This window comes from Rhipicephalus microplus, chromosome 6, assembly GCF_043290135.1.
Source record: "Rhipicephalus microplus isolate Deutch F79 chromosome 6, USDA_Rmic, whole genome shotgun sequence".
NCBI classification, from domain to species: Eukaryota; Metazoa; Arthropoda; class Arachnida; order Ixodida; family Ixodidae; genus Rhipicephalus; species Rhipicephalus microplus.
The window spans coordinates 129,697,507-129,712,881 of record NC_134705.1 but is presented as its reverse complement, the minus strand read 5'-3'; the positions used below and the strand labels follow the sequence as shown (position 1 = coordinate 129,712,881).

At 47.2% G+C, this 15,375-nt stretch overlaps 1 protein-coding gene across 1 annotated transcript; it reads right to left on the bottom strand.

Annotated features, from left to right (window-relative positions):
* Window positions 1–975: 975 nt before the first annotated feature.
* On the bottom strand, window positions 976–2,669 carry LOC142766022 (sulfotransferase 2A6-like). The gene is made up of 2 exons (XM_075867834.1): window positions 2,193–2,669; window positions 976–1,473 (listed from the first exon to the last, which is right to left on the bottom strand). The coding sequence occupies exons 1-2, from the start codon at window positions 2,640–2,642 to the stop codon at window positions 976–978; spliced, it is 948 nt and encodes a 315-aa protein (XP_075723949.1). The 5' UTR covers window positions 2,643–2,669.
* Between the last annotated feature and the right edge of the window lie 12,706 nt (window positions 2,670–15,375).

Genomic DNA, 15,375 nt, shown 5'->3' with positions numbered 1-15,375 from the left:
TAAATAAAAGTGCCGAGATATCGTTTTAACGAAGACACAGGTGGCATACGTGGCATTCCAATACAGTGACAAATGCCCCCCTGGTTAACTTGACTTGCCCTACCTTGATACCTAACGTAATTTGGTTATCCTAACTTACTTCTGCTCTTTTCAATCGCTGTTCCCATGCATTTCTGCCATACAAAGTTCGTCATGAGAGTTCCTGTTTTTTTGTTTGACAGTCGGCAATTCCGCCGGGCGGGGTTGATGCTCTAACAGCGTAAGTTATTGTTGAACATAAGCGTCAAGACGAGCCCAATTTCAGTTGCTTGCGGATAGTTATAAGGGTTGGTCCAGCCACTGCACAGAGCTGCTAGAAATGACCGAAACAAAATTGAATTTAAGTGTATCAAAAAGCAATCTTTCCGCCCATACAGACCAAACTTATGGCCTTCGGACAACGCCGAGCAAGCCTTCGGATGAGTTACAAGTACCACTAGCATACAGTTTCAGCTTTAGATGCAAGAAATTACAAAATGAAATGGACAGCTTCAAGACTACCACCAACGCTCGTTGATCGAGTATGAGTTGCTTCATCCCTAGCTTGTTGATTCGCGTCTCTACAAGCAGCAGTATTTTCCTTCCACTTGCATTCACATGTGTATGTAATATTTAGTACTGTTGTTTGCGTTGTCTTTAGATGAAGTTTGTCAAACCAAGTTAAGCAAGCAACCTCATTAGATGTTTTTACACTATTTTTGAAGACCACCGGCAATGTTCCCTGCATCCCCTTATCCACTCTGTTCCATTAAGTTCATTTAACTCTCATTTCATCGAACGAAACATTAGCTTTATACAAACAGCAGGTACCGTTGTTTTCCTATTGTTGAGAAGCACCACATCACAGTGCAACCTTCATAACAGCAAGCAGAACAAATTAGCTTTAAAGAAGGAATGGAAGTTTATTTACGAATAACTTCTACGCAAGCTCTTTAATTATACACTGGGGAGAATATTTGCCTTCCACAGGCTCATTACATCGCTACCAGCCGTCTTTTCAGATATCCAGGCTTTAGTTTTTTGCAGTTGTTCACTGGTAAAGTGATTTTTCCAGTCTCCCACAATTCCTTTTCTTAAAAAGGCAGATGGTACTTTAGAGACGGGACCGTTTATCACTTCGGCAACGTTGACAAAGTTCGGAGACTGTCGGCTGACCGCTCCTGTTTCGCAATTGTTTGACCGAAATCTGTCAACTGGGTTGTACTTGATGAACGCCTTCATCTTCTCCAGGCGAGAAGCGGCGATGATGCGCTGGAGCAGTGCTTCATCTTGACGAAGTTCTGTTGCATACTCTTCGCCAAGGAAATCGGCGATCCTGAGAAGCTGTGCCGTGCTGTCGGCCTTTAGGTCTTCGTAAGTTATGAGCAGGACATTGGCATCTCGTCGATGCTCATACCAGGACAACAAGTGGTCGAAGTAATCACCGCATGGAACCTGATCACAAAATAAACAAAACGGCGACTCAAAAATCACTTCAAGTCACTTGGGCAAGAAGAAAACGAAAAGGTAGCCGCTCCTAGACGCATTCCCTCAAGGCAATTACAAGGCAATAGCTGTGCTCGGTTGATCATCTCCTTTATTTGTATAGCCCTGGTTTCATGGTTTCGTTACGATAGAGTGGATATGACGCTATGCCAGCCTATTTATTTCTGTTTTTGTCTGCCGATGTGTCGAAATAACGCATTTGACGCGACTGGCTCAAAAGTAAAGTGAACTCGAGGACATTTGACAAAGTCAAGAGAGTTAACTTACAAAGCCATGACGCACGCGGGAGGCACTATGTATTCTAGAGACAGGGAAATGTTAGATGAATCTAATACAAGAGTGGTGCAAAACAAATGGTAACTGTTATTACTTCCTTGGTGTCTTAAGATTTACGCCACGAAGCTTTTTGTTTTTTTATCATGTGGCATCAGATTGCAACTCCTAATAAGCATTGTGTATGTCTTAATACGAATGGTGCGGGGCTCCGTCCTATAGACTGCAGGGATGATGTGGCCGTGTACTCAAACTCGTGCAGTTTGTTCGTGTAACACTAATGCAGGCACCCCACACCTTTGATGCTGTCAGGTTATCTCTATTGTATATAAACGAGAAATAAAAGCAAGGAGTGCTGACCTAATTGCGAAGTGCAGGCAACTTGGACAGCTTACCTCTCCAGATAGGAACGTGTCCAAGAAGGTGCCGAAATCCGGGAAAGCGTTTGGCGTGAATCCTCTGAGGAAATAGTAATAAGAAACAGCGCAGTCATACGGATTTCTAGCGACGTAAATGTACTTGGCGCAATCACTTGGTTCAAACACGCCACCTGGCAGGTGCGTCACGATGGGGCCTCCTCCGAGACGATTTTCCGCAGCCTCGGCTCCCCTAGCGTCAAGGAACGGCGTCATGAGATCGTAGTCGTCAATATCAGATGGCGGGTTTCCACGAGTCAGAATGTTGCACACGATGTATTGAGTCCAGTTGGTCCCACATTTTGGGTAAGTGACGATAAAGATGTCTCCTTCGCGTGCCTTGTACCCAATCGCAGAGCGAAAGTTCTTTTCGTGGAACGCTCTTGGTATGCAGAGCCCTTCGATAGAAGGATAAAGCTTCAGGCCCATGTTATCTTGCGTTTGTACAATTCGTCGTGAGTCTGAAAAAAGCATAATAAGAGCCCAGGTAGTTCTTTGATATTCTAATGATTACATAGAAAAGAGTCACGTTACTTAGTGTGCTGAAGTTCTCCGCTAACATGTCCTTGGGAAACCTCTTCACCGAATTGATGATAGCCCTAAATGCCTGTCAGCGTACGTTTTGATATGGAGTATGAATTAGCTTCCTACGGGAAGCAGCAGCGTTATTTTTCAGCATATTTATGCACGCCTTGCTTGCTCTTCTCTCCAATAAACAATTGAAGAGTGGAATCAAGGGCTGCTTCGAAAAAGGTAATTCAAACTTCTTATCGGTGTCGGTCATACTGCTTACCAGGCACAATTAGGCCTGACCTTTAGGTGGAGTTTGAAAGAACGTTTGTACCATGAAATTTTATGCACTGTTTGTTGCTGATATTTCCAGCCCAGGAAGAGAGGTATTTCATGCAAGAAGAGGATGTACAGCATTTTTTTCATCCCATTAGGACCTTGACGCTGCACGGTATAGCCACCGTGTTCAAACAAAGACTTGAACCAGGAGTGCAAGTTAAGGTTAGGAGAGCCGTGAACATAAGGCCCAACAACAGAAGCTCGAAGATTCTCGTTTTACTTTTCTCTTTTACGAAGTATCACTGTATCTAACCGAGAAAAGAAATAATCTTCCTTCGTACCCACTCTCCACAATCATTTGTCATTTATACTAACAGCACCGATTGCCCTTTCTCACACCAACCTTTGTTTCTTAAACTCGGGTAAAATGCGGGGCTTGCCCCGCCACGGTGGTCTAGTGGCTAAGGTACTCAGCTGCTGACCCACGAGTCGCGGGTTCGAATCCCAGGTGTGGCGGCTGCATTTTCGATGGAGGCGGAAGGGTTGTAGGACCGTGTGCTCAGATTTGGGTGCACGTTAAAGAACCCCAGATGATCAAAACTTCCGGAGCCCTCCACTACGGCGTCTGTCATAATCATATGGTGGTTTTGGGACATTAAACCCAACATATCAATCAATCAATCAAAATTCGGGGCTTGGTGACGAGGACTCCGTGATTCTCATCTATCTTTTATATGCTCACAATCATACTTTCCTCCTCTTCCACCTTGAATGGTGGCGCATAGCGAGCGAGGCGTAGTAAAACGAATGAGGCTAAGAAAGGCTGCAGCTGCCCTGAAGAAGACTGATTCTTTTGTGAAAAAGAAGGATGTAGAGACATCGCCTGTTCAAACCTGCCAATGACGTGAAACACCCGCATTCTCGTAAAGTTTCTTGAAGTAAAAACAGGTTTGATGTAAGAAGGGCGTATGTACTATTTTATAGTAAATATACGAATGGCTGATATAAGGGCCTAGGCAAACATCTTTCTCGGGGGAGAGGCTTCTTTATTTCAGGGCGGCGCCCCCTTGAAATGGCAATATTTTGCCCTGTATGCCATGCTGAATACAATTCGAGGTGGAAGGATACCAGTCCGGTGTTCAACATTATGCCACATTACGATTACGGCCCTGGGTAGACTCCCCCAATAACAATAACTGTGACTGTGTTGAAAGCCAGGACCGTGTCCTGTGTCACAGTCTCAACTTTGACCAAAATCACCAGACTCAGCAGTGTTCATTCAAGTCTGGATTTTCAACGAAATAATAAAGAATAAATGTTGGGACCTTGGTCTCACAGAACATCAGCGCAGAAAGCCACGCGAGCGCCCCTGGAGTACTTTAAGGCAACATCTCGAAGCGACCACCTGTGAAACCCTGCACTCTGTATGTTGTGTGCACTATGTATCTTCTTCCCTCCTTCTCGCTCTCTTTTCTGTCCTGTTGCCCTCTCCCCATGTGTAGGTTAACACTAAGCTCCCTATATTTCTTGTATTTCTGTTATATTTTTTACTTTTTTTATTAAGCTTGCTTGCTTTTATTGTAGAAACTGCGCACACCAAACTGCTCATGGATTCATGTGCTATAAAATATTTCTTTTGTATAACGTGCATCATTAATACATCGCAAGTAACGACTGCACAATTTCACGTTAGCTCTTACATTGCTTGTTTGTTTAAGGAGTGCTGCACTAAATGCATCCTGGGTATTTCTGAAACAGTGCTGATGCCTGCGCTGTAAATTGTATCGAAGAATCACAACCATCTATCGTAAATGAAAACGCACATTCCACGGAATTGCTTTCCTGAGGCTTATGAAAATTTCAGTGATAATCAAGCTCTTTAAACAGCAGCCACAATAGCTGTTTTATGACAAGCATGTTGCAGCTGCAAAAGGACGTTTCCTTCTAGCTATAAATAGTTTGATTCAAATACACGTAGACATTTCACTCACACAACTTTAATGCTACTCACACCATTAGGTGCTTTCAATTATTTCCTATCCATGTAGACGGTTCTCTGAGTTGTTTCCAGAGACTTTTCCTACAAAAATATAATGATGTATACGTCCTATGTAATTAATTGATATGTGGGGTTTAACGTCTCAAAACCACAAAATGATTATGAGTGATGCCGTAGTAGAAGGCTCCAGAACTTTCGACCAAATGGGGTTCTCTAACGTGCACCCAAATCTGAGTACACGGACGTATACAGCATTTTCGCCTCTAATCGAAAATGCAGCCGCCGCAGCCGCGATTTCATCCCACGACCTGCGGGTCAGCAGCCAAGTACCTTAGCCACTGGACCACCTTATCGTGGCCACGCCGTCTCTAAGGTATGCCCGTTTAATAATTGTACGTTTGTTCAGCGATCAAGTGAACCGGTTCAGTATTACAACAAAAATTGCCCCATTTGTCTGCACTTTACTGCTTCTTGTACTCAATATTTCCAAAAGTGCTGCAATACCAAAAGGGAGATTTAAAATGCAAAAAAAAACGATGACATTTTATACCCGTGAACGACTGTCAACATGGTACCGATAAATGTGGCCGTGCCATCTGTTATATATTGTACGTAAACAACAGCATAATCAAGTAAGCTTGCTGACTGAAGTGGGCTCTAAGTAGTGCCCGTTTTCACACGTTTGCTGTGCGCTTGACTTTACGGAAAAAGTGAAAGTGACCTGATAGTATAGCACAAGATATACTCCCTACCCAATAGTCAACGCAGATGTCGGTTCTGATTGTGACGCAGCAGACTATTTCTCTTAATTTCAATAGCTCGCGCAGGCCAAAAAGTTACTGAGTCACCTACAGAGGAAAGTGTTGACGCTGTGGCTGTAATGCGGATTGAGGAATTGGAAAACAATATGAAGAATTTTCTGTATCTAAAAAACGCACGTGCATCGAGCCTACCGTTGCTGTGGTTGCTGTGCTTTTCTGGCTTCCCCAGAAGCTGCTTTTATTTACCCGAAACGTTTCAAAACCATGTATTTACGACGCAATAATCACTTCCATTCACCTGATTAACAAGACTGATAGATGGTATGTAGCGACGCCTGAAGGCGCGATAATGATGACGATGAAAACTTTATTGGGGTCCAGACAAGTGTGAGTGTTTTTAATGTCGTCGTCTTTACATATTACCTACGTGGACAAATCGCATAGCAAAGGTCAGTTTAGCATTGCAAATCATGCCTGAAGAGAATGTGTATTTTACCAAGCACCGCTGTAAAAAAAGATGAGTGTGACAAAGACAGAATAACAAACAAAAAAGAAAAGATGGCTGATGACTGTGTCAAAAAATCGGTAAAACAGAACAGTGAACTTGTCTTCACAGAGGTTCCTGAGCAGTGGTTGCACATCGTATCGCCGCAAGCACAACGCAATTAATGCTAGAGTAACAAGTGCTAGTGCGACGCGAACAACGACATGCTGCTCGAAATTCGCAGCGCACTGCTCAAAAAAAAATGTCGCGTGAAAGGAACGTAGGAACGACGAACGTGAAATAAAAACGACTCGACGCTTAAAGCGTGCTGCTCCAACACAAAGAAGGGTGCGTGACGATAGCACACAAGCATTGATTGATCGATATGTGGTTGTACAAATTATTGATTGATTGATTACACAGAACAAGCACAAACTGGCCCTGATATTTCGGGAATGTCCCGAAACCACGATATTATCAGAAATGGCATAGTGGACATTTCCGAAATTTTAGATCGCCAGGGGTTTTTCAACCTGAACCGACGTCCGAGTACATGGGCGAGTGCGAGCAACGCTATAGCCATTTCTTTGTGTGCCTGAGCAACACGCTCCCTTCGAGAAGAGGGCCACCATAGCCAGAGAAGAGACCATCGTGTTCTCTGGAATTTTGGCACCAGCGCTATAGACGTGCAAACCACGCCAAATCAAGGTAAGTGCCACTGGGATTGAAACACACTAAAGTACGACTTTGAAAGCTCACCATCACTCTCATGGTGACGTCCCGCAACTTGAAACAAAAACATTCTGAAATCGCCCGCCTACGAGTGCCACCCAGAGTGAATGATATATTGTCGCAGTACAACGCGAACAAAGCACAAGTACGCCTTGAGGCAGCGAGAGCAGCGTGTTTTTAACAGCTAAGCCGCAAGATTGTCTTCTTTGTTGTTGAGTCAAGCCAGAGGCCCACTACTTGGTGTCTGCTAAATCCCCACATCATCGTTGTCGTTCACACGCAGACACAGGTCATTTGCCTTCCTCTCAAAGAGCATCGACCCGATGCGAAGTCAATAATGCAGTTTTTTTTAAAAAAAAGTCTCACGCAATCACTTGCTGACGTAAGGCTTCATGCGCACTACGTGAACGAGTTCAGGATGGTGCTGGCGACAATTGGTACTACACGAACTGTCGGGAGCAACTTCGTAAGTAACCTGACTCAGTTGTCGCAGCACTCGGTAAGGCCCAAAGTATCTTCTTAAAAGCTTTTCGGAAAGTCCTCGTTTCCGTACGGGTGTCCAAACCCATACTTAATCGCCAGTTTGATAGACGACTGTTCTGCGGTGAGCATTGTAGCGGCCTGCATTGTACTCTTGTTGCTGGTGGATCCGTAAACGTGCAAGCTGCCTAGCTTCTTCCGCGCGTTCCGTAAACGTGTTGGCGTATGGGTCGATGCCGTCACCTTCGTGCGGTAGCATCGCATCTAACATAGTTCGTACTTCTCGTCCATGAACGAGGCTGAACGGGGTCAGGCGCGTCGTTTCTTGCTTTGCCGTATTGTACGCAAACGTTATGTACGGCAAGATTTCATCCCAATTTTTGTGTTCAACGTTTACGTACATCGAAAGCATGTCTTCAATGGTTTTGTTCAGACGCTCCGTCAGCCCGTTCGTTTGTGGGTGGTAGGCGGTGGTCTTACGATGCGCTGTTTCGCTCAGCATGAGGACGTGATCCAAAAGAGCTGCCATAAATGCGGCTCCTGTGTCTGTGATCACGACGGATGGTGCACCATGCCTCAGTACAATGTTCTCGATGAAAAATGTTGCCACCTCTGCTGCTGTACCTCTTTGGATAGCCTTTGTCTCGGCATAACGGGTCAGATAATCCGTCGCGACGATAACCCAGCGGTTCCCTGCAGTAGAAGTAGGTAGTGGGCCCAAAATGTCCATGCCGATCTGGTAGAATGGAGCTGTTGGGACCTGTACGGGTTGCAGGAGGCCAGGTGGTTCAGTCGGTGGTGACTTGCGTCGCTGGCAGTCGAGACAGGCACGGACGTGGTGCTTCACGGCTGTGGTTAGTCTCGGCCAGTAATACTTTTGCTGTATTCTGGCCAACGTTCTCGTGTAACCCAAATGGCCAGAGCTCACCTCGTTGTGGCATGCTTGGAGTACTTCGGTACGAAGGGCTGCTGGGATGACGAGCAGATAGGCAGATCCCGTCGGCGAAAAGTTTCTTTTGTAGAGTACTCCGTCCCGTAAACAAAATGATGACAACACTCTTACGAAAACTCTTGGCGCCTTCTGAGATCTGCCATACAAGTAGTTAATTAGGCCAAGCAACTCAGCGTCGTCACGTTGTTGCTGCGCAATAGCGGTCGTGTCGAGGACACCGAGAAATGCCATTTCCTCCTCTTCAGGTAGGGTTTCCGACTCAATGGGTGAACGGGACAGACAGTCGGCGTCCATATGTCGCTTGCCTGACTTGTGTACGACTACAATATCGAATTCTTGCAGCCTGAGACTCCAACGCGCTAATCGCCCGGTAGGGTCTTTTAGACTTGTTAACCAGCACAATGAGTGGTGGTCGCTAATTACTTTGAAGGGGCGGCCATATAAATACGGGCGAAATTTTAAAACCGCCCATACCACGGCGAGACATTCCTTCTCAGTTGTATAGTAATTAGCCTGAGCACGTGTTAACGTTCTGCTTGCGTAAGCGATTACCCTTTCTGTGCCCTCTTGCTGCTGCACAAGCACAGCTCCCAGGCCAACATTGCTCGCGTCTGTGTGAAGCATCGTCGGGGCTTCTTCATCGAAGTGGGCAAGCACTGGGGGCGTTTGAAGACGTTGACGCGGGTCATTAAAGGCAGCCTCCTGTTCTTCGTTCCACTCAAAGGCAACGTCGTCTCTTGTGAGACGAGTTAGTGGCGACGCGATGCGGGCAAAGTCTGCGATAAATCGGCGATAATAGGCACAAAGGCCCAGGAAGCGTCTGACAGCCTTCTTATTGGAGGGTACTGGGAACCGTGCGACAGCGGCAATTTTTCCAGGATCGGGTCGGATGCCTACGTTACTGACGACGTGACCGAGAAACTGAAGTTTGTGGAAACAGAAATGACACTTTTCCGGTTTCAATGTTAGGCCCGCAGACCGTATGGCACGTAAAACAAATTCCAGTCTTTGGAGATGCTCGTCAAAAGTCGTTGAAAATACTACAACGTCGTCCAGATAGACTAGGCACGTCTTCCACTTCAATCCCGAAAGTACCGTGTCCATAAGCCTTTAACATGTCGCGGGCGTGGAGCACAAACCGAAAGGCAAGACTTTAAACTCGTATAAACCATCTGGCGTCACAAAAGCGGTTTTCTCTCGGTCTCTTGGGTCTACCTCGATTTGCCAGTATCCACTCCTCAAGTCCATGGAAGAAAAGTAGCGAGCGTGCCGAAGTCTGTCAAGGGAGTCATCAATACGTGGGAGCGGGTACACATCTTTTTTGGTCACCCGATTCAGCTTCCTGTAGTCCACGCAAAAACGCAGCGTGCCGTCCTTTTTCTTTACTAGCACTACAGGCGATGCCCAGGGGCTCTGTGACGGTTGAATTACATCATCTTCAAGCATTTTCGCGACTTGTTGTTGTATGGCTTCGCGTTCCTTTAAAGCTACACGATAAGGGTTCTGGTGAATAGGTCTCGCCGTGTACTCGGTGATTATTCGATGCTTTGTCAAAGGTGTTCGACCAACTCATGAGGTCGATGAAAAGCAGTCGTGGAATTCGGCTAGTAGCTGAAGAAGTCTCTGTCGGTCATCCTCTGACAGAGTGGGACTAACATCGAGAACGGGTTCTGGTTCTTGATTAGGCGCTTCGTCTAATACCGATAAACATAAACTGCCTCGCATGTCTACGATATTGTCGTAAGAAGCGATAGCTGTGCCCTTTGGAAGGTGCCGGCGCTCAGTACTGAAGTTGGTGAAAAGTAAATTCGTGCGCCCACCAGTGAGACGGACGATACCTCGTGCGACCGAAATGCCATGGCTAAATAGCAGCGAGCCAATTTGGTCGGCAATGCCTTCGCCATCAAACGCTTCGTGCCCTTCCACCGAAACAAGAGTGCATGACCGTGGCGGGACGACCACATCATCATCAATCATACGTAATGTGTTACGTATTGCGTCTGAACAGTCAACCAAACCAGGGCTGTTGCGGAACGTAATTGAACGGTCCGGGATGTTGATGACGGCACCATATTCTCTTCAGAAGTCCATCCCTATGATCAGGTCCTTGCAACATGAGGTGAGGATGACAAACGTCGCCACGAAAGAAGAGCTGCCGATGCCGAGTCTCGCTGTACACCTTCCGACAGGCATCAACAGCTGGCCGCCTGCTGTCCTCAGGTGAGGTCCCGTCCACGTAGTCTTCACTTTTTTTTAGGCGCACGGCAAGGTTTTCACTTATGATAGAAAAGTCGGCACCGGTGTCAACTAAGGCTGTTACTTGCTGTCCGTCTACAAAAACGGTAAGATCTGTGGTCACAGTTTCGTCAACGTTACAACTAGTGGGCTTTACGGCGTCCTGTGGCAAGAGTAACGGGGGCCTTTTTTCGTCGCCTTGGCGGCCTGCAACCTCACCCCCGGAGGTCGCCGCCTTCAGTTTCCCCGGCGTGGACTTGGTGACCTCCTTCCGCTGGCGTCGGCTGTAGTGCGGTGGCGCGACGAAGGTGAATATGCCGGAGACGGAGAACGTGGTCGACGTCCCAAACCTGGCTGGTAATTAGGCTCACCGTCGTCATTGTTAGCTCGGCGGTTGTCAAAATGGAACCGAGACAAGGAAGGTCGTTGAGAATGAGCGTCCCGGCGTGGTGGGTAGTCGTCGTTGGGGCGTCGATCGTCAGACCATTGCCGAAGAGGTCGAAACGTGTCGACGCGGTGCCAGCAATGACGAGAAATGTGACCCACACCTCCGCAGGTAAAACAAAGCGGACGTCTATCCACGGTGCGCCAGACGTCTGTTTTACGGAGCTGTGGACGCCTCAACGGCTCATAATGTTGTAAATGCCGTGTCTCGTTGGGAGACGGCTCTTCGTACGGCAGCACTTCATACGGTGGCACGACGAAAGGGCGCCGCGGTGTCTGTTCTTGCGGTGGCGACCAAGGTACGGCTGTCGATGGCTGGCGGTACGACGGCGGAACGGGCGGCGGGCGGCGAAGCGCGGCTGCGTAGCTCATGGGTCGCTGATCGTGAGTAGGATCAGCTGCCGAAAACGCTTGGCGTATTTCTTCGCGGACGACTTCAGCGACAGACGCCGTGGGTGGTTCCGTGACCGGAGTCCGCAGCTTCAGCAGCTCTTCGCGAACAATCTCTCGTATTGAATCGCGTAACGAGCTGTGATTATCAGATGTCGTAGCGGCGAGTTGAGTGTGGGTGCTGCTGGACAAGCGATCGTATTGTCGGCATCGTAGTTGAAGCGCCCGCTCGATAGCCGTAGCTTCTTTGATGAAGTCTGTCATGGTGCTCGGAGGGTTCCGCAAAAGTCCGGCGAACAATTGCTCTTTAACGCTACGCATGAGGTAGCGTAACTTTTTGTCGTCGGTCATGTGCGGGTCAGCTTTACGGAAGAGACGGGCCATGTCCTCAGCGTACATTGCGACCGTTTCATTGGGTTTCTGAACCCGTAGCACGAGTATATGTTGCGCACGTTCGCGCCGGTCAACATCGGCAAATATGTCAATCATTCCTCTTTTAAAGTCACTCCATGTTGACAAACTGCCTTCTCTGTTCTCGTACCAAGTACGAGCACTGTCGTCGAGATAGAAATAGGCGCGGGAAAGCCTTTGTTCAAAAGACCACTGGTTAGTGTTGGCGACACGTTCATAGTGATCAAGCCAGTCTTCGACGTCTTCATGTGCTCCACCACCAAAGCGATCAGGCACCAGCGGTGAAAAAAAGGTTACCTGAGATGGGGTTGGTGGAGTGCTGTCTCGTAGTAACTGTTGTGGACTGGCGGTGGCCATTGGGAGATGTGAGCGCTGCCTTGTAGAGTGTTCCTGCGAGGGGGTGAACTCTGGAGGGAGGCTTCGCAAGCGACGACTGAAGCGATGCACGGGAGTGTCAACAAGTGCTTCTGGACTGGATGAACGGCTCCCCGTGGGAGTACGGAGCATCAGGTGGTGTCGCGGGCCAGCACCTCCACCAGTGTCGCAGTACAACGCGAACAAAGCACAAGTACGCCTTGAGGCAGCGAGAGCAGCGTGTGTTTAACAGCTAAGCCGCAAGATTGTCTTCTTTGTTGTTGAGTCAAGCCAGAGGCCCACTACTTGGTGTCTGCTAAATCCCCACATCAGCGTTGTTGTTCACACGCAGACACGGGTCAATATATAAATAACTGTTTCCTAAGCTAACACTGCTGATGTAAACATTTTCCATTTGTTTTATGGAAACGGAAGGTCTGATTTACTGAATTCAGGACAGCTTTATTCTCAAAAATGAAAAATTAATTTGAAAAACTTGGCAAAGAAATTAGAAATTGATAAAAATACTCTTACTGTATGAATGAACAAATCTGCAGTGAAAGGTGACTCTGAAGTGGTCTCCGAGAAAGTGATGCAAACAAGTTCCGTTCGCATCATTTTATCAGAACGAAGCTCGAAGGTCTTCCGAGTCTTTTCACTTGTGTTATCTCCCAGGAGAGGGCTGGGTGGGTATAAGGGCATAAGGAGTGCAAAAGAAGTGACGCCCAGGTAACAAGCCCGTTTTTTCTGAGGGCAGACTTGCATGTGTGCGTTGACCATCTGGAAAATCTGAGCCTACGAATGGAAACATCGCAGTGAGTATCGCAGCTGCCTGTCATTTTTCGAGTTACCTGGTCAGTGCACGCTGGCAATAAGGAGACAACACACGTAGGACAAGATTTTACGCTGCATAGTTTGATCTTCGGCATCCGGCCGTGAGATATCTAACAGCTTTGGTGCGTGTGGAGCTATCAAAACCGTGCTTTAGCATCATTTGAATCTAAGCATGCATTGAGACGACGTGTCCGATTTTGTTAAAGGGTAAGGGGCTTCGTATGTGTGTATGTATGTATGTATGTATGTAAGTATGTATGTATGTATGTATGTATGTATGTATGTATGTATGTATGTATGTATGTATGTATGTATGTATGTATGTATGTATGTATGTATGTATGTATGTATGTATGTATGTATGTATGTATGTATGTATGTATGTATGTATGTATGTATGCGTGTATGTATGTATGTAAGTATGTATGTATGTATGTATGCGTGTATGTATGTATGTATGTATGTATGTATGTATGTATGTATGTATGTATGTATGTATGTATGTATGTATGTATGTATGTATGTATGTATGTATGTATGTATTAGGTGCTCTGTAGTCCACGCAAAATCACACGGAGCCATTTTTCTTCCTTACTAAAACAACAGGGGATGACCAAGGACTCGAGGAGGGACGTATAATGTTTGTTGCAGCATGTCAGCTACATTTTATTCAATGACCTCACGCTCGGACGAAGAGACGCGATATGGTCGACGGCGTACGATGGAAGTGCCATCGGTCTGGATACGATGCGTGATAATGGACGTCTGTCCCAGAGATGAGGAATGGGTATCAAACAATCTCCTATGCTTTTGTAGCATGGCAAGCAACTCATCTGTTTGAGAAGAGGTCAGCTCTGGACTAATAGTTGCAGCAAGAACAGAAGCGCCTGATGAACGTCCAATAGAAGGAAGGTCAGAACACGTTGGCATAAGCGGGACAACAGAGACAGGTTGGGATTCGGTGACTCATGCCATTGTGGTGCCTTTAGGAATTAGAATTTTCTCAGACGTCCGGTTCGTGGCGTAGAGAAGCCCGGAGCCATTGCGAAACCGGGCTAGACTTGAAGCAAGGGCTATACCTCTTGCGAGACAGCGTGCAGATGGTTGGACAAACACGTCACCAGAGTCGATCACATTAGAAGTGATGGTAACTATTCGCTGATGACTAGGTGGTAGCTCGGTATCTTCCGCAGCAAGCAAGCAAACGGGCTTGTCATCCGCATAAATGGCATAGTCAGTTTCTATCATATGAACAACATTTTCACGACAGCAGATGGAAGCGTTCACCGTGGACAGAAAATCAAAGCCTAATAAGCTGGTAGACACATGAACTCAGCACAGCAAATTGCACAAAATGGAGAAGACCAGCTATGAAAACACGAGCGGTGCACATGGCGGCAGGTCTAATGGGCTCCCCTTGAGCAGCGAGCAGTGTAGGTTCATCATAAGGAGTGGTGACTTTTCGCAGACGTGAGCACAAGGAACGATCAATAACAGACAAACAAGCACCAGTGTCTATTAAAGCGTCCACGTACACACCTTCTATTAAAACAAATATCGTATTATATGGACGCACTGGAGGGATTTCTGTCTTTTCGTGCGATGCAGCTTTTCCTTCAAAAGCTGCACAGGTTAGTTTTCCAGGCGTTGGTTGGTGAATTGCGAGACAGGTCACAATGGAGACGTGGAGCGGCGGAGGGGTGATGATGAGCAGCATCTAGTAGAGCGGTAAAAAGGGGTTGGCTCAGATATCGCAGTTGGAGATGGTGAGCGACGTAGCGGCGGATCATAAGGACGACATTGGAAAGTGGACCCGCTTGTCCCATCATCCCGTTCGTAGGGGTCGAATGCACGACACTCGTCCTGCTGACGCTTCCGACAGAAGCGTGCAATGTGGCCCCGGTAGCCGCAATAATAACAGATCGGACGAGATGGCCACCATGGTGGGTGAAAGGGCTGGCTAGGTGCACTCGGAGTTAACGAAGCCAGTGCGACAGGCGTCGAGTGTGCGGACATCGGTTGTACGACGGGGGCTAAACCAGCGAGGACTTGTGCGTACGTTGGCTGGAGTCGAGGTACCGGAGAGTTTACATACACTGGCTCGGTCATGGACGCCAACTCCTGTTTGATAACGTCGCGCAAAGCAGTGTTGGAGGGGGGAGTTGGACTTGGTGTCGTTGAGAGGCCGAAAGATGGCAGCTCTTCCCGTATAATTGCCCGGATCATAGCACGCAATGAGGCATCAGTTATGATATTGTTTTAAGCGCTGTCCGGCGGTAACCGTCGGGACTCAAGTT